This window comes from Lupinus angustifolius, chromosome LG03 (genome assembly GCF_001865875.1).
Source record: "Lupinus angustifolius cultivar Tanjil chromosome LG03, LupAngTanjil_v1.0, whole genome shotgun sequence".
NCBI lineage: Eukaryota > Viridiplantae > Streptophyta > Magnoliopsida > Fabales > Fabaceae > Lupinus > Lupinus angustifolius.
Genome location: NC_032011.1, coordinates 8,660,082 through 8,678,184, shown reverse-complemented (window position 1 = coordinate 8,678,184; position 18,103 = coordinate 8,660,082). Strand labels below are relative to the sequence as shown.

Sequence of the window (18,103 nt, the reverse complement as noted above, 5' to 3'; positions counted from 1 at the left end):
TTACTTAAAAAAGATAAGAGATATCCTTAGTTATATAAAAAAAATCAAAAACTAAGTCCCTAGTCTAAGCATATAAGACCTTGCTATATAAAAAAAAATCAAATGGTCAATAGTTTAATTCTTAGTAATGACATTTAATAGACGGGATAATCGCATCAAAAGTAGTTGCATATCTATAAGGTAAAAATGATACATTTTGTTAGTACTACTAATGTATTTCTTATTTCTTCAATTCATGGACAATTATTAACTAATCTATTTCAGAATGTATCTCTAATCAAATGTTACTATAAAAAATTTAAGGAAACCTAAAACCACTCAAACTTATTTTTTAAAAAAAAATAGTTGAAACAAACAACACATCACTGTCTTCGTACCCTCCTAACCCAAACCCATTCTGACATATGAAATTGGAAAACCGTAAGAAAAGGGAAAGAAACTTCATCACCTAAAATACCAAAATCCTCCTTACAATCTTTTCCTTCATCTTCTCTCTCTCTCTCTCTATAGATTTCCTTCATCATCATGAACCTAAATTGATCTATTTAACTCATGGATCTAAAATTCCCTCACCTCACATACTCCAATTCTTCATAACAAAGATCCTTTCAGCTCAAATTTCAATCAAACTAGTTCTATCTCTGACCTAGCTACTTTTAGAACTCGAGGTTTCGTTAGAGAGATAAAGAACAAGAGCGAGAAAAAAAAGAAAAAAAAAAGAAAATGAAAATCCCTTGTTGTTCGGTGTGCCAAACACGTTACAACGAGAATGAACAAGTTCCGCTTCTTCTTCAATGCGGTCACGGTTTCTGCAAAGATTGCCTTTCTAGAATGTTCTCCTCTTCACCAGACTCAACTCTCACTTGCCCCCGGTGCCGCCACGTGTCCACCGTCGGAAACTCCGTTCAGGCTTTGCGCAAGAACTTCGCGGTTCTGGCACTCGTCCACTCCGCCGCAAACGCGGCGAGTTTGGACTGTGACTACACTGACGATGAGGAGGAAGCTGGCGGGGATGAGGATGAGGAGAGGCGGCGGTTGCGCGGCTCGCAGACATCGAGTTCGGGAGGGTGCGAGGTGGTGATCGAGGTCGGTGCGAACCAGGAGCTGAAATTGGTGAAGCGGATTGGGGAAGGGAGGAGGGCGGGAATGGAGATGTGGACGGCGGTGATTGGCAGCGGCGTTGGGCGGTCCGGGCACGAAGTGGCGGTGAAGAAGGTGGCTGTAGTGGAAGGGATGGATTTGGAATGGGTGCAGGGGAAGCTGGAGAGTTTGCGTAGGGCTTCGATGTGGTGTAGGAATGTGTGCACTTTTCATGGAGCAATGAAAGTGGAAGAAAGTTTGTGCCTTGTGATGGATAGGTGCTATGGATCAGTTCAGTCTGAGATGCAGCGCAATGAAGGGAGACTCACTCTGGAGCAAGTCCTAAGGTTTTCAAATTTTTTGTGCTTGTACTTCACAGTATTTTTAATTGCGGTAACAGTTGCGGTTATTGCGATTGTGGTCATTACTGCCGTTGCGATGCGGATTGCGGCCGTTGTGGTGTGAATTATTTTGTGTAAAAAAATATTTTTGAATTCAATGCGGTGTGTTGCGGTCCAAATGTGGTTGCGTTGCGGCCTAATACGGCCGCATCATTACACCACAGTTTAAATCACTGGTATTTCATGATTTAGATATAGGAATTTTTTTGTTGTATGGAATTTATTTTGATAATGAAGCATGTGTGATTATTGTGATTGGTTAGTTATTAGTTTATTTTTCTAGATTTGTTTGATTTGATGAGTAGCCTGGTTTTAAATTGCGGTGGTTGCAATCACGGCCACACTTGTGTGGCATTTACTGCCATTATGCTCATTGCAGCGTATGTGATTATCTGGCATTATGCCGTTATGATGGGATTCTTGCCCTGCTATTGTTGATGTGGTTATGGAATCCATCACAACTGCAATCTTGAGGCCGTATAGTGATATGGTTCACATTTTAAAATCATGGCTATGATAAGCATTGGAGCAATTTTGCTGGTATTTATGATGGATTGCATTCTGGCTGAAGTTGAAGAATGAAATGTTAATAGGGGGGGCGGGACTGTTTCTGGTTGATCATACGAGCTGGACTAAATCTTAATGTTCACTCCTGCCTCGGTACTTTCCTGCAGATTATGCAAAAGCAAACCTTTTAACATTGAAATAGGTGTATGAAATTGTTCAGATTTTGGCAGAGTAATTTTATCTTTTGATATGTTTATTTGTTTTGTTAATCATGTAACGTGTGCTGCTTAATAATCATATCGATTTAATTCGAGTTGTCCTGTAGAGTAATTCTTGCTTAGACATGGTTTACCATCCCTATCTTAGAATTTATCTGTTGCATATTGCTTGTCAATTGTCCATATATAACTTTGAATAATGACATGGAAGTTTGCCAAATGTAGATATGGGGCAGACATAGCACGTGGTGTTGTTGAGCTTCATGCTGCAGGCGTTGTTTGCATGAATTTAAAACCTTCCAATCTTCTTCTCAATGCAAACGGTCATGCAGTGGTTTCTGATTATGGACTTGCAACTATTTTGAAGAAGCCTTCCTGTTGGAAGGCTCGACCGGAGTGTGACTCCTCAAAGATCCATTCCTGTATGGAATGTATTATGCTTAGTCCACATTATACAGCACCTGAGGCTTGGGAGCCTGTGAAGAAGTCTTTAAATTTGTTCTGGGATGATGCAATAGGTATATCTTTGGAGTCGGATGCCTGGAGTTTTGGTTGTACATTGGTGGAGATGTGCACGGGTTCTATTCCGTATGTGGAGCAACTCTTTTCTCAAATCTTATGTTTTTCCATCTTCTTTTTTATTTATCTATAATTTCTTAGTGCAAAATCTATATTTGTGCAGTTGGGCTGGTTTAAGTGCAGAAGAAATTTATCGAGCAGTTGTTAAGGCAAAGAAATTGCCTCCACAGTATGCTAGTGTGGTAGGTGGTGGAATTCCTAGGGAATTGTGGAAGATGATCGGAGAGTGCTTGCAATTCAAGCCATCTAAAAGGCCTACTTTTAATGCAATGCTAGCAATATTTCTCCACCATTTGCAGGAAATACCACACAGTCCTCCTGCAAGCCCTGATAAGTAAGTCTGTTAAGCTATTATAATCTTGACTGATCTTTTATTTTGATTTTGTGGCATTTGATTGAGCAACTAAAGCTATTTATTGTTTTTAAATGGAAACGCGAGCTTAACTGGAATGTGCCAAATACAAAAATTGTCATTGATGTTCAGCAAGCAGCAATTGTCTTATATGATGTTATTTATTTCTGTGAATACAGTGACTCTGTTAAAGGCTCCGTGTCAAATGTGATGGAACCTTCCCAAGTACCTGAATTAGAAGTTCCTCAGGAAAATCCAAACCATCTTCTTCATCGACTTGTGTCTGAAGGGGATGCCACTGGTGTTAGGTTAGTTGGTGTCGCAACTCATGCTTAAGCTTGCTTTTATTTAAAACTAAATTTCCTTCATTTTCTTTATCTTTCTTGTACAGAGATCTTCTTGCAAATGTGGCATCAGAAAATGGCAACAACTACATATCTTCTCTACTGGAAGCCCAAAATGCTGATGGGCAAACAGCTCTCCACTTAGCTTGTAGGCGTGGTAGTGCAGAACTTGTTGAGGCAATTTTGGAGTATGAAGAGGCAAATGTTGATGTCTTGGACAAAGATGGAGACCCCCCTCTTGTTTTTGCACTGGCAGCTGGGTCCCCAGAATGTGTTCGTAGCCTCATCACAAGAAATGCTAATGTGAGGTCACGATTGAGAGATGGCTTGGGCCCATCTGTGGCTCATGTTTGTGCCTATCATGGCCAACCAGATTGTATGCGAGTATGTATTACGTGAATTATACCCAGATGTTTCTTATTGTTTATTAGAGCTACATTATCTAAAATTTGTATGAAAAAACAGGAATTACTATTAGCTGGAGCTGATCCTAATGCAGTGGATGACGAAGGTGAATCTGTACTGCATAGGGCAATTGCCAAGAAGTACACAGACTGTGCTCTCATGATATTGGAGAATGGGGGCTGTAGATCAATGTCCATCTTGAATTCAAAGAATCTGACGTGAGTATAGACCTCCCTCCATGTTTCTTTTTAGCTTAAAATTTGCATGCCAAGTTTGTTAAGCAGCATAGAGGTATGATAGCTGATCTTAATTACTACTGGGAAGCACAATAGCAACTTTTATGTTATAAAAAACATATTTGTAGAAGTTTGTTGTTTTTGTCATGAACATTAAGTTTCACATTTATGCTTATCTTCTGGTTCATTGCATGACTTTTGCATTCCTTAAAACCTTCATGTTGAAAGATGCAGCTCAGCTGGATGGAGGTTGCCATGAACTACTTTTTTGTTTTTTAGTGATTTGCATAATTGAGAATGTTTTCCCTTTGTTTGGAACGAGAGAAAATGAGTGGAAAGGAAAGAGGTGAAGAGAAAATGGGAGGAAAGAAAAGAGGTGAGGAGAAAAATAGTTTCTAAAGCTTTTCTCCACATTTTTAGTCTCCAATTTAATTATTTTCTCTATTCTCCAACTAGGATAATATCATACTCAAAATAGATGCATTGTGGCACTGGTTTTTGGATATGATTAGTAATAGTAAGCACATTCAAGATCAATGTAAACAAGTAGAGGCTTAATGTTGACCTTTGGTGTAGTTCTATAGCAATAGGGAAATCTTCTGAGACCCCATCTTGTGTTTTTACACTGGTCCTGACCCCATCATGCATATCCTTGATTGCTCGAATTTTGGTAATTCAAATTTCTATCTTCTATAGAGCTTTCCACAATACCTCTCTAGGCACCTTATCATACGCTTTGTCCAAATCAATGAAAACCACATATAAGTCTCTTTGGACCCTTTGGTATCTATCCACCAATCGCTATAGCAAGTATATAGCCTCCATGGTCGACCTCCTTTGCATAAAATCAACTTTGTTTTCAGTATTTCATGTCTCCTGTCTCAACCCCCGCTCAATTATCCTCTCCTATAATAAGAACAAGGGACATATTCAAAATTTGTCAAATTATAGTATGGCTCATGAGCTTTACCCCTCTATAAGTTTCAATGTTTTGTATATCTCCCTTGTTCTTATAATCAGGGGACTAAAAATGATTCTCCTCCATTGAAAGGGAAATGAATCATATCTGTTTGAATCAATGGTAATGACCTCTTCTTTACAGATCACAATCATTTTGAGTAACGACTTCTGTTGTTCCTTAATCCTTACAATTACTACTATGAAATTGATAAGTGATCACAAATTCTGCCAAGAAATCATTTTTATTAGATTAAGTAAAATACGTTTGAATCTGATACTATTGCTCTTCTAAAGGGTCAGTCTAACTTGTATGATATTTTACTGATACTCAAATCTGGAATCACATGGCTTTATTTCTTCTCACATTCTTGGAATTTACATAAGATCTTGGTGGTTTTTTCATAGTTATATAGAATAAAGGAAATTCCTTTGATGTGTCATTTTTATATAATTGGATCCTGTAGCATACCCCATCTAGTGGTATAATGTTTAGTTGTTTTTAATTATTACCTGGGTGTTAAATTGATACATTATTTTGTTTCACATGCATATATGATCATATGACTTTTCGTTGGTGTTGCAGACCACTGCACTTGTGTGTGGCAACATGGAATGTCGCTGTTGTGAAGAGATGGGTGGAAGTTGCAACTTCTGATGAGATTGCCAAAGCAATTGACGTACCTAGCTCCATTGGCACTGCCTTGTGCATGGCAGCTGCTTCTAAGAAAGATCATGAAAGTGGTATCCAAAACTTCATAGCTTGATAATGATTTTAGCATTTGGCTATTTTTTGATAATGCTCTTATAGTTTTGTAGTTTAAGCTGTTATCTTTTAACTAACTGCAAAATTTGGTGTGATTTTCCTTCAAATACATTTACTTGGTTGATGTCAATAAAGTTTCGTCAAACAAACTGAAGGATTAAGATGTTTGGGCGGGCACCCCTTGTGCTCAGTTTAATACAATTTTTCTTCACCGAAAAAATCAGCATCTGTTTATTAGTTGTAATGCCAGTTTTATTTAATCTCCATGATGATACGTTTAGAAAAGTTCCAAATTTTGTCTAGAAATCCTTCAATATTGACTGTATTCGAAGGAGAGAAACACTACTAAAGGAGGATAAGAAATCCTCCAGAGCAGAGAAAACAAATTACAACTATAATGTAGTGAGCTGGCCAATTTCAAATGGCAAGCATCCTTAGCAAGTAACTATTGGCCAAGTACCAAAGGGAGGCCACAAAGATGGTCCCTATCCCATAATAAGTTGAGAGAGACATACACAGTGTTTTGTTGGTTGGGAATGTAGGGTTTTAAAATCCCTCATTTGGTTCATAAATTTGGAGGGGAGGGGAAATAATGAAAGTTATAATCTCTTCCCAGCCTTTTTTGCCTTCCTCCAAAATTAGGGGGCTTGGAGGGAGGAGAGATGATTGAAGCATTTTTGAACTTTATATCCCCACCCCTTCCTAACCAAATAAGGAAATGGAATATAAAGGTTATTCCCCTCCCCTTTAAACAAACCAAGCAAGGAAAGAATACACTCCCCTTGCCTCCCCTGTTTTGAACCAAACGCACTTAAAAATGCAAGGGTTCTGCTCCAACCAAATACACCAAAGAACTGCAAAAACTGCATAGTGCCACAAAACTCTACTTCCATATTGACAAAGCCTTCATAATTTAAACCTGACCTGCATAAACTGTTGCAGAGAAGGAGTTGACCAATGGTCTTGATGAATCCCAACTAATTAAAAAAAAACAAATTATTCCATGAGAAAAGGGGTGCCTTGCAAAGTAGTAGTGTCCAATTCGTTCTAAATGAACAGAATATGTGACTAATCAGATTACAGAGCTAAAGTGAGGCCTAAGTACTAGCAATACGTCATGTGTATTAGTCGGATTAATTGCCACTTTCCATACAAAGACTCACTTTAGAGTGAGCTTTGGACATCCAGATCAGTTTATATATCAGGAATCTCTTAGGCATGAGGAATGAGTAAGAAATGGAATAAGGATTTACAATGTGTAGAAATAGAAGCTCACTGGGAATTGAGAGAGATTAAGTTTGCAAGAGAGAAGAGTATGTGTGTGAGAAATGATTTTGATTCTCATTAAACAGTAAACTATGTTTATATACATATGGATCAAACTGTTACACAGCTGGTAGTTCTTATTATCTTTAACCGCCTGCCTAGTCAGCTGCAGGGGTTTTACTAACTTTCTACTGGTTATACAGTATTTATAATTAGGGAAAAATGAATGGAACCTCCATAAAATTATGCCTTTTGCAAGTATGTATTATGAACTATTTTTTCTTCCTGATTATCCCTTAAACTTTATTTGTTGGTAAAATTGGTCCCTACATAAAGATAATGTTAAACTATTAATAGGCCAACAAGAAAACTACTACCACAAGACTCACAACGGTAGCAATAGGCCACCATTGCAACAAAGCATGTTAGGCCAACATCGATGGCCGGAAAAAACTGTCGTCAAAGTAGAAGTTGATTGAGAAGATGATAAGTAAATTTCAGAGTTAAAAGGGGACAATAGAGTAATATTGATATATAATTTTTTTTAAATTACATAATAATGATATGACAACAAAAAATTAAAAAAGGGAATAGTTCACAAAAACCTCTTAAACCTATGGAAACTACTATGAACTATTTTTTCTTCCTAATTATCCCTTAAACTTTCACTATTTTTGAAATTGCTCTTTGCATAGAGATAATGTCAAATTATTACAATGAAAAATTCTCACTCATACATTTTTTTGTTTTGGCTGTCATATCCTTATTATGTAATTTTAAGTTTTTATATACCAATATTACTCTATTATCCCCTTTTAATTGTAAAATTTATTTATCATCTTCTCAATCAATTTGTATTTTGACGACAGTTTCTTATGGCCATCGTTGTTAACTAACATACATTGTTATACTAGTGAGCTTATTTCTACTTTTGTGAGTTTGATAGAAGCGGTTTCCTTGTTGGCCTATTAGTAATTTATCATTATCTTTATACAAAGACCAATTTCCCCAACAAATAAAGTTTAAGGGGGTAATTAGGAAGAAAAAATAGTTCTTGATATTTACTTGCAAAAGAGATAAAGTTTATGGAGGTTCTTACATTTTTCCCTTAAAAAATGCATGAGTGAGAATTTTTCATTGTTACTAATTTAACATTGTCTTTATACAGGGATCAATTTCATCAACAGTGATAGTTTAAGGGATAATTAGGAAGAAAAATAGTTCATAGTAGTTACTTGCAAAAGATATAAAGTTTAAGGGTTTTTTATGAACTTCCCCTTGTAATTATCCAAACTAGTCTGTATTGTGATTACTCTAATACACCCCCACAAAGTGTCCCTATTTGGCTGTAGATTCTCCCAATATTCCTTTTTACTTTAACTTGCTAAAACTTTCATTCCTTAAAGTTTAAATTCGTTCTAATTTATAAAGTAAAGTAATGTACATAGAAGTAAATGTTTATTTGTTACTATTACTTGATAATGCTATTGATTTGCATGTGAATGGAAGCGTTGGTTTATCTTCTCTATATCCTGTAGTGGAACAACAAAGCTCGTTTTGATCATAATTTTGAGTTTGATGACTCAGTGCTTTTCTGTTGAATCCTCATTCATCTGCTAATTAACACTCTTATAAATGTGACAGTAAATGCAAAAATATTTTTAGCATAACTTTGCTATTTCTTTTCTTTAGTACAGTGGTTGTATTATCTGAGCTTTTTTATTCATGCCAAATGTAGAGGGTAGAGAACTGGTGCGGACATTGCTTGCAGCAGGAGCAGATCCTTCTGCTCAAGATTCACAGAATGGGAGGACAGTTTTGCATACAGCTGCTATGACTAATGATGTAGAGTTGGTTAAGGTAAGTGAATCAGCTTCTTGATTAGTATGAAATTTTTTATTATCAACTGAAGAATGAAACTTTTTACTTGATATCAATAATTTTTTTATTTTGGGTGTTTGAATAGGTTATTCTTGCTGCTTGTGTTGATGTGAATATTTGCAATGTGCACAACAGTATACCTCTTCACTTAGCCTTAGCTAGGGGCGCGAAGGAATGTGTTGGACTGCTTTTAGCTGCAGGGGCAGATTGTAATTTGCAGGTTATCATTCAAGTTCTTATTTGCACCATTTCATCACAAATAAGTATAATCACAATTATAAGTAGTAAAATTTCCAATTTCTGGTGGAATTATGCTTGCTAGCGATGATGGTGCTTTGCTCCGTGGTTTCTTCCCCCTTCTGATTTTTCGTACTTTCTATTAAATACTGTTTTGATTTGGGTTCAATTAGGAACCGGAGCTGGCATGAAGTACTCTTTCTTATTTTTTAGATTTGATCTTTATGATTAACTTAAATTGTGTACGTAGTAGAAATAACTGGAAGTTAAAATCCCATTGTCTTTTTTATTGGAGTTTAACCATTTTCCTTGTCATAATTAAGGTTGTAATGTAATTGTGTCAGGATGATGATGGTGACAATGCTTTCCATATAGCAGCACAGACAGCAAAAATGATACGTGAAAATCTTGATTGGCTTATTGTGATGCTAAGGAATCCCAATGCTGATATTGAAGTCAGAAACCACAGGTAAGTCTCAGCCAAAGGCACAAACATTTTCATTTTATTTTTGGTTATAAGCGTCTGAATAATGTCATATCTTTGAACTGTGTTTAAAACTGTTGATTGTTTCTCCACATTAATGAATTAAGTATTCTTGGGAAGTATGTCCTACATCGTCTACCTCGTTCTCCTAGGCATAGTTTAAATACCTGTTGGGATACTCTTCTCATTACCAATTAGTTTTGAGATGAAACCTTAACGTGGTATCAGAGCTAGAGTCTAACTTCTTTCTGGTTGTCATGGGCCAAAAAAATGCCCTTTAATCATGGGTCAAAGGTAACCCTTCACTTAGCCTAACAAACTTCTTTAGAGAGGGCATGTTGGGAAGTAAGTCCTACATCGTCTGCCTCGTTCTCCTAGGCATGGTTTAATACCTGTTGGGTTACTCCTCTCATTGGCAATTGGTTTTGAGATGAAACCTTCACAAATATTAACACATTGAACACCAATGTACTACTGTGACTGATAGGGTTAAGTTTTATGACAGTGGCAAGACGCTACGTGACATCTTGGAGGCCCTTCCCCGAGAATGGATATCTGAAGATCTGATGGAGGCACTCATGAATAGAGGAGTTTGTTTGTCTCCTACGATGTAAGCAGTAGACACCATGTTCTACAATATTTACTGGGTAGGACATTTATAATCTGGCTATATGTGACAAATATGTAGTAAAAGTTGTTATTTCTGATTGTATATAGATTTGAAGTGGGAGATTGGGTGAAGTTTAGAAGAACTGTCATAACTCCAACACATGGGTGGCAAGGTGCTAGGAAGAAGAGTGTTGGCTTTGTGCAAAGTTTTCTGGACAGAGATAATCTCGTTGTTTCATTTTGTTCTGGAGAGGTTCATGTTCTGGCAAATGAAGTTGTAAAAGTCATTCCATTGGACAGGGGACAACATGTACAACTAAAAAAAGATGTAAAAGAGCCCAGGTTTGATTTAATGTACATGGTGTAATGCCTTTTTCATATTACATGTTTATATTTTTTACTATCAGATGATAAAAAGCTTACAGGAATAGGATAAGACATTCTCATGAGAATAAAATGAAGCACTAAGTGGCGGATTCCATGTGGACAGAGGGGAGTCCCTACTATTTTGAATTTTCATATATGTATATATTAGGAAAATATATAATACTTTTGAAGAAAATAAAAGCTGAAATTTTGATAATACAATAATACATTCATTTGACAACGTAAAAAAAAAACATGTATTTATCTTCTAATTTTAATTTTGCAAATAAAATCCACTAACCAAGATCCACAACCTTTAGAACACTGCCATTGTTTTATAGATAAAAACTAGCTTTGCAATGGATATGCTTATATTTTTTGGCTTTGTAGTACGTATGAGAATAAGTTTATAAGGAGGTTTAAATAGTATCAACATCTATTTTTAACATTGCGTTGTTTGTATCCAAATTTGGGTAAGACATATATTTAAACTCAATCTTTTCTGGTATGTGATGTGTATTAGTTCAATGGCGACTCATAGGAGACCTTTAACAAGGTGAGGAGGTGAGTGGAGAAGGAAATGAGAAAGGATTGGTGCGCATTTCCGCGGTTTAAATTTGGACACTCACAGTTCACCCTCTCACAACCTAACCAACTAGTTGATTCAAGGGGCACTAGGTCTATATTTCAAGTTGTTAACAAAACTTGCCATTTCCTTTGCATGTTTACAAAAGAAACACCATTAAAAGCCCATGTGCAGAGCACCAAAGGGAAGCTAAAAAAGTTGACCTATCCCAAACAAAATCAATAGATGAAAAACAGTCATTGAGATTCCAATTGTTCCTTTCCAACCAAATACACCAAAGGATAGAAAAAACAGCACTGCCACAGAATTCTGGCATCTTTATGTGTGGCAAAACCTCTATACTTAGTTAGGAGGAAGTTGCGCAAGTCCAAAGGGCAGATCCATGACTCATCAATCCCATGCAATCTATTCCAAAGCATTTCTGCCGCAGAGCAATGTAAAAAGAGATGAGTCTCGCTTTCAGCATCTAAATCACACATTAGGAAGTGATTAGAGGTTTGTGCTTTTGGAGCATGTCGTTGGTTTTAATCCAGTGAAGAATAGTGGAGTAGACAAAAGCTTTAACCCTTGAGGGAGCTTTGGACTTCCAAATGGGGTTTTCCAAAGTAAAACTGATTGGGTTGTGAGGAAGTGTCAAGAACTGAAAAAAGGATCTGCATGTGAACATTCCCGAGGGGTCAAAGTTCCAAATTAGAGCTCATCACTTGTGTGGGGTTTCTTTAGTGTTCAGTAATCTACGTAAAACAATTTCAGAGATCTGTGTTATGTTGTGGGGGAGACGATTAAGAAAGATTTAAAGATTAATGCTTTGCCAATGGATAGGATTTATAATAGATGATTATGGTGTCATTCAAACCATGTAGCCGACCCCACCTAGTGGGTCTAAGGCTTAGTTGTTGTTGTGTTATGTTGTGGGGATTTTCCCCTTACTATTCCAAATACAGGGGTTAGTTAATGAAGTACATAACAGTTGTGAAATTAAACCAATAGAGTTCCCATGTCCCTCTTAATGATGACCACAATAATATATTTAAAGAGACCATTTGCTTGGCGTGAAATTGCATGCTTAAGCTGAAAGGATAAAACTTTCTGGTTTGATTTAGTGTTCAGCTGCTACCTAATACATTGATCTCTGCTAGCAAATTACATTTTCCCTAGGTTATTGGTTTCTTATACTGATATCTGGTTGAAAATGACCATTAATGTGTAGATATTGTTAAAAACATTGGTGTTATTTCTTCTGTTTTGCTGAATCCTGATATTCTTTTATGCAGAATATTTTCTAGATAGTTTATTGCAAGGCTGCTAAGCTAGCCAATAATAATAGAAGAAAAGATAACTGCTAGTATCTCAGCTTCTAAAAGGATGTACAAATGTCCGGGAGTAGAGATTTATTTGGATTTTGAACTAGTAAGGGATCATTTGTGTTAATCACAAAGGTGATGCAATGGCAAGTTACCTTCCTTATAGAGGTTGAGTAGTGAAATCTGGTTCAAAGGAGACCGAATATGATTCTGGAATAAAGATGTTTAAAAGAAAAGCCAAAAGGATCTAGTGATCAAGTTCTATTGTCTACCGTCAGTGCTTGTTCCATATAGACATAATTACATTTCCTTTGGTAAACCCATGGATTTTTGGAGGATGTCCAATTTGACTGAAGAGCCCAAATAGTTGCAAGCATCTTTGTACTTTTTTACAGAAAAAATATTTTTTGTTCCGTGGATATCTTGTACCTGCTATATCTTCTCTTCATGGGTTTTTAGTTAAATCACAGTATATGTCCAATTTGAGGGATTGACATGCATTGTTGTTTCGTTCTGTTACTTGATTTTAATTTTTCTGTCACTTTTTGGAGGATGCCTTGTCTTCTTCCTTTGTACTTTTATCTTCACATCTAATAATATTACTTTTATCATAAAAATAACAATATAGTATACAATCTATGCTTCATTGTTGAATTATGTTAATTAGTGCTATGGTGTGCTTGACATCCTTAATGATTTGACATTTGATTTTGATATTGATGACCATTTATCTGTTAGGTTTGGTTGGCGTGACCAATCACGTGACAGCATTGGGACAGTATTATGTGTTGACGATGATGGTATCCTCCGTGTTGGGTTTCCTGGAGCATCCAGAGGATGGAAAGCTGACCCAGCTGAGATGGAACGGGTTGAGGAATTCAATGTTGGAGACTGGGTTCGTATCCGTCCTACTCTAACATCTGCGAAGCATGGTTTAGGTTCTGTGACACCAGGAAGCATTGGAATTGTATATTGTATCAGACCAGACAGTAGTCTATTAATAGAACTGAGCTATCTTCCAAACCCATGGCATTGTGAACCAGAGGAGGTTGAGCATGTTGCTCCTTTTAGGGTAAGAATGGTTTAGGTTATTATTGGTCTGACAGTTTATTTTTCTCCTCTCTAATTACAAGAGTTATATTTATAAAGAATTATCTTACAGATTGGGGATCGGGTATGTGTGAAGCGGTCTGTTGCAGAACCTAGATATGCTTGGGGTGGTGAGACACATCACAGTGTTGGAAGAATAAGTGAGATTGAGAATGATGGTCTTTTAATAATAGATATACCAAACCGACCCATTCCATGGCAGGCTGATCCATCTGATATGGAGAAGGTGGAGGATTTTAAGGTGCCAATTCTTTCTGTTGTTCATTTGCTATCACTTTTAGTTTGTTCTCTTCATAAATTTATTGTGAGATGACTGATTATAGTCTTGTTCTTTTTAATTTGTTAATCTTTTGGATAGCAGGTTGGTGATTGGGTCAGAGTGAAAGCTTCAGTGTCGTCTCCAAAATATGGATGGGAGGATATTACAAGGAACAGTATTGGGATAATTCATAGTTTGGAGGAGGATGGTGATGTCGGTGTTGCCTTTTGCTTCAGAAGTAAGCCTTTTTCTTGCTCAGTAACTGATGTGGAGAAAGCTCCTCCTTTTGAGCTGGGACAAGAAATTCATGTAATGGCATCTGTTACTCAGCCACGACTTGGATGGTCAAATGAATCACCAGCTACTGTTGGAAAAATAGTGAGAATCGACATGGATGGTGCTCTCAATGTAAGCTAACTCATTTAGCTTTTCATAACTTTTTCCACAATATACTACACCTGTAGTCAAGGGTCAGTCTCGATGCAACGGTAAGGTTTTTGTTTAGTGACCAAGAGGTCATTGGTTCAGGTTCTGGAAATAGCCTCTCACTTGTGGGGTTAGGCTGCATACATCTACCCTCTCCCCATACCCCACTAGGTGGGAGCCTCGTGCAGTGGGCTACCATTTTTATACTACACATGTAGTCCAAGATACTAAGATTCTCATATTTGCTAGTTCGATAAAATGCCCATAAGCATTGGCTTAGAAGTTAAAATCTGGAATTATCTGGTACCTCAGGTCTCACTATTTAGGCACCTTGGATCTATCATAGAAAGTGGTTGAGAAACATGCATATAAATAATGGGATTCAAGCTGGGTGGATAAAATCTGGGAGTGCTTCTTGTTTTATTTGTAGTAGAAATGTACGTAGAGCTAAAGAGAAAATTCTACCCAAGAGCCATAAGACCAGCTATGTTTTATAGGACTAATGCTGGACAGTGAAGTACTAAGAAGAGATTAAGATGAGTGTGAGGAGATGAGAATGCTGCTTTGGATATGTGCATTCAAGAAATGATACTATCAAGAATAATTAGAGGGAAGTAGAAGCTAGTTTGGATATGTGAGAAAAAGAGCAGTAGAACCATCAATTAGAAGAGATGATTAGGTGGAAGATAGATTTATAATGAAAGTAAGATGAAGATCACGAAAAACTGTAGATGCATCTATTAGGAAAGATTTCAACGTAAATGACTTATCAGAGGATTTGATTTGATAGAACACAACAGTGTTTGCTTGATCTATGTAGCTGAACACCCCCTCCTTAGTTTGAATAAGACTTAGTTATTGTTGTTGTTGTATACTACACTTATAATGTCTTTTAATTAATATTTTTGTGATATTGTTAAAGTAGAGGTGAGCTCAGTTTGGAACCTAAAGCTTAAAGAGTCATATAAGCATTCCCTAGGAAATGGCTTTTGTTTGGGGATATTTTGTATTGATTTTGTCCACTCTAGTTCGGTGGAATCAGTCAACTTTGGTTGACTCAATCAATCAAATTCTGCCCCCTTATTTTCAAACTCCTGTTTTTATCTCAAAACAAATAAATTCTGAATCTGGTCCAACTGTAATCTTTATCTAGGTATAACTGCTTAGCTGATTGCCAGACTCAAATTTGAACCATGAATTGGCAATTGGTATTGTTATCATCGTAGTCATTATTATTATGTTGATAAAATTGAATTGACAATTATTGATTGACCAAGTTTATGCCCAAGCATAAGCAAAGGGAAAAGGTCTACCCCCAAGTAGGATAGATAGACTTGGTCAAAGTAACTATTTGCCTATCATGACAAGTATAGCTGCTATGGAAATTGGTCACTTGGTGCTTGAAGAAAAACATAGGTTCAAGCAAAGTCAAATTTAGAAAATCTACTTATTAAGATATGCTGCCCCTCCACGTCTATCTCCATTCATTTCAGTGACAATATTGTTTGTGATTATCCTGAGATTACTATGTGCAAGAAATGATTTTGCTTGTTTCTTTGTAGGTGAGGGTCACTGGTAGGCACAGCTTGTGGAAAGTTTCTCCTGGTGATGCAGAACGACTTCCAGGATTTGAAGTTGGTGATTGGGTTCTCTCAAAATCAAGCCTGGGAACCAGACCAAGTTATGACTGGAGTGGTGGTGTTGGGAGAGAAAGTTTAGCCGTTGTGCATAGTGTACAGGATTCTGGATACCTGGAGTTAGCTTCCTGTTTCCGTAAAGTGAAGTGGATCACTCACTACACTGATGTTGAAAAGGTTCCTAGCTTTAAAGTCGGGCAGTATGTTAGGTTCCGAACTGGTTTGGTTGAACCAAGGTGGGGTTGGAGAGGAGCTAAGCCTGAATCGCAAGGGGTTATAACCAGCATTCATGCTGATGGAGAAGTCAGGGTCGCATTCTTTGGTTTACCAGGATTGTGGAGAGGAGATCCTTCAGACCTGCAGATTGAACAAATGTTTGAAGTTGGAGAGTGGGTAAGGTTGAAAGATAATGCAAATAATTGGAAATCGATTGGGCCAGGTAGTGTTGGTGTAGTACAAGGAATCGGGTATGAAGGAGATGAATCAGACAGAAGCACTTACGTTGATTTCTGTGGGGAGCAAGAAAAGTGGGTAGGACCAAGTTCCCATCTTGAAAGAGTTGACAAGCTTTTTGTTGGACAGAAGGTTAGAGTTAAAGAATATGTAAAGCAACCAAGATTTGGGTGGTCAGGGCAGACCCATGCAAGTATCGGAACTATACAAGCAATTGATGCTGATGGAAAGCTTCGAATATATACACCAGCAGGATCGAAAGCATGGACGTTGGACCCATCAGAAGTGGAGATAGTAGAAGAGAAGGAGCTTTGCATTGGCGACTGGGTAAGGGTTAGAGCATCGGTTTCAACCCCAACCCATCAGTGGGGGGAAGTTAGCTATTCAAGCATTGGGGTGGTGCATCAGATGGAACATGAGGATCTGCGGGTGGCATTCTGTTTCATGGAGAAACTATGGTTATGTAAGGCATGGGAAATGGAGCGTGTTAGGCCATTTAAAGTGGGGGATAAGGTAAAGATCAGAGATGGACTGGTGACCCCACGGTGGGGATGGGGAATGGAGACACATGCCAGCAAGGGACAAGTAGTAGGCGTCGATGCAAATGGCAAACTAAGAATAAAGTTTCGGTGGAGGGAAGGGAGGCCCTGGATAGGAGACCCTGCTGATATTGCCCTTGATGAGAACTGATGTCCAGCTTTAGCATGTATGATAACTAGAGTTTCTCATTCAGATTTTCGGCGTATGCTTATCCCAGCCTGAGCTCGTGCAATGATGTGAAAACCCGCAACCAATGGCCTTGAAACTAAACTTTCGTTACGATGATTGAAATGCAACTTGACCAGATTTTTTCATGTTAATAAACATGAGTGAAAGGATTACAGTTGTGGGGAAGAGAAAGCAGCTAAAGCAAATATTGGCAATTGGGTCATTTATATTCGTCACTGACTTGTAAGTTTGTAGACCCAGATTTTGAGCTGTATATTTATGTCTATTTAATATTTTTGTACAAATTGTATTCAGCAATCAACTTAATGCATTTTTTTGACAACCCCACCATATACAGTTGCATAATTCTTGAATGGAATGGGTTCATTATATTTGTCTGCAATATTGTTATCCTTATTTTCTAATTTTACAACTTAAAGGGTGTTGGTTAAGGAAGCAATAAAAGATCTGTTTTATTGAAAACTTGGACACACGAATCTCTTGTATTGGATACAACACTTCCCACTAAAAGTTTGAGGAGAAATGTTTCCCAAGTCTTGTATCCGGGAACTGATTTTTCTTAAAAGTGACGAGAGAAGGCATTGGAAGAGAAGAATTGCTATAGGATATTTCTTGGAATTATGAAGCACTCTTATATCAGCCTGGATAATAAGTGTACACATCTGCTGTGCTACACTTAGTGCTACTTCATATACCATGACATTGGTTAAAAAAATATATTTAAGTTAAAATTTAATTTTTAGTATTTTTCAGATCATCCATAACTTATGACACATAGAGTGACACTAATAATATAATATTATATATGCTGCCAGATAATACTAAGGGAAGACAAAATTGCCTCAACTCAATTTGAAAATTATTGTACCACATTTATGTTATCTAAATTCCCAAACAAACAAATATATATA

The 18,103-nt window shown here is 37.2% G+C and overlaps 1 protein-coding gene across 1 annotated transcript; it reads left to right on the top strand.

Annotated features, from left to right (window-relative positions):
- Positions 376–17,567, top strand: LOC109343321 (E3 ubiquitin-protein ligase KEG-like). The gene is made up of 16 exons (XM_019581559.1): positions 376–1,427; positions 2,432–2,794; positions 2,889–3,119; positions 3,317–3,445; positions 3,529–3,865; positions 3,947–4,104; positions 5,666–5,823; positions 8,850–8,971; positions 9,078–9,212; positions 9,574–9,698; positions 10,219–10,323; positions 10,431–10,664; positions 13,317–13,650; positions 13,741–13,929; positions 14,050–14,355; positions 15,936–17,567. Exons 1-16 carry the CDS (start codon positions 724–726, stop codon positions 17,151–17,153), a joined length of 4,848 nt encoding a protein of 1,615 aa, XP_019437104.1. The 5' UTR covers positions 376–723; the 3' UTR covers positions 17,154–17,567.

Bases quoted from the DNA above. Each gene is read 5' to 3' on its own strand.
- LOC109343321 (XM_019581559.1), top strand. From the start codon at position 724: ATGAAAATCCCTTGTTGTTCGGTGTGCCAAACACGTTACAACGAGAAT. The intron at 2,795-2,888 runs GTATGTGGAGCA...ATATTTGTGCAG, and splicing joins ATGTGCACGGGTTCTATTCC to TTGGGCTGGTTTAAGTGCAG. The intron at 4,105-5,665 runs GTGAGTATAGAC...TTGGTGTTGCAG, and splicing joins TTGAATTCAAAGAATCTGAC to ACCACTGCACTTGTGTGTGG.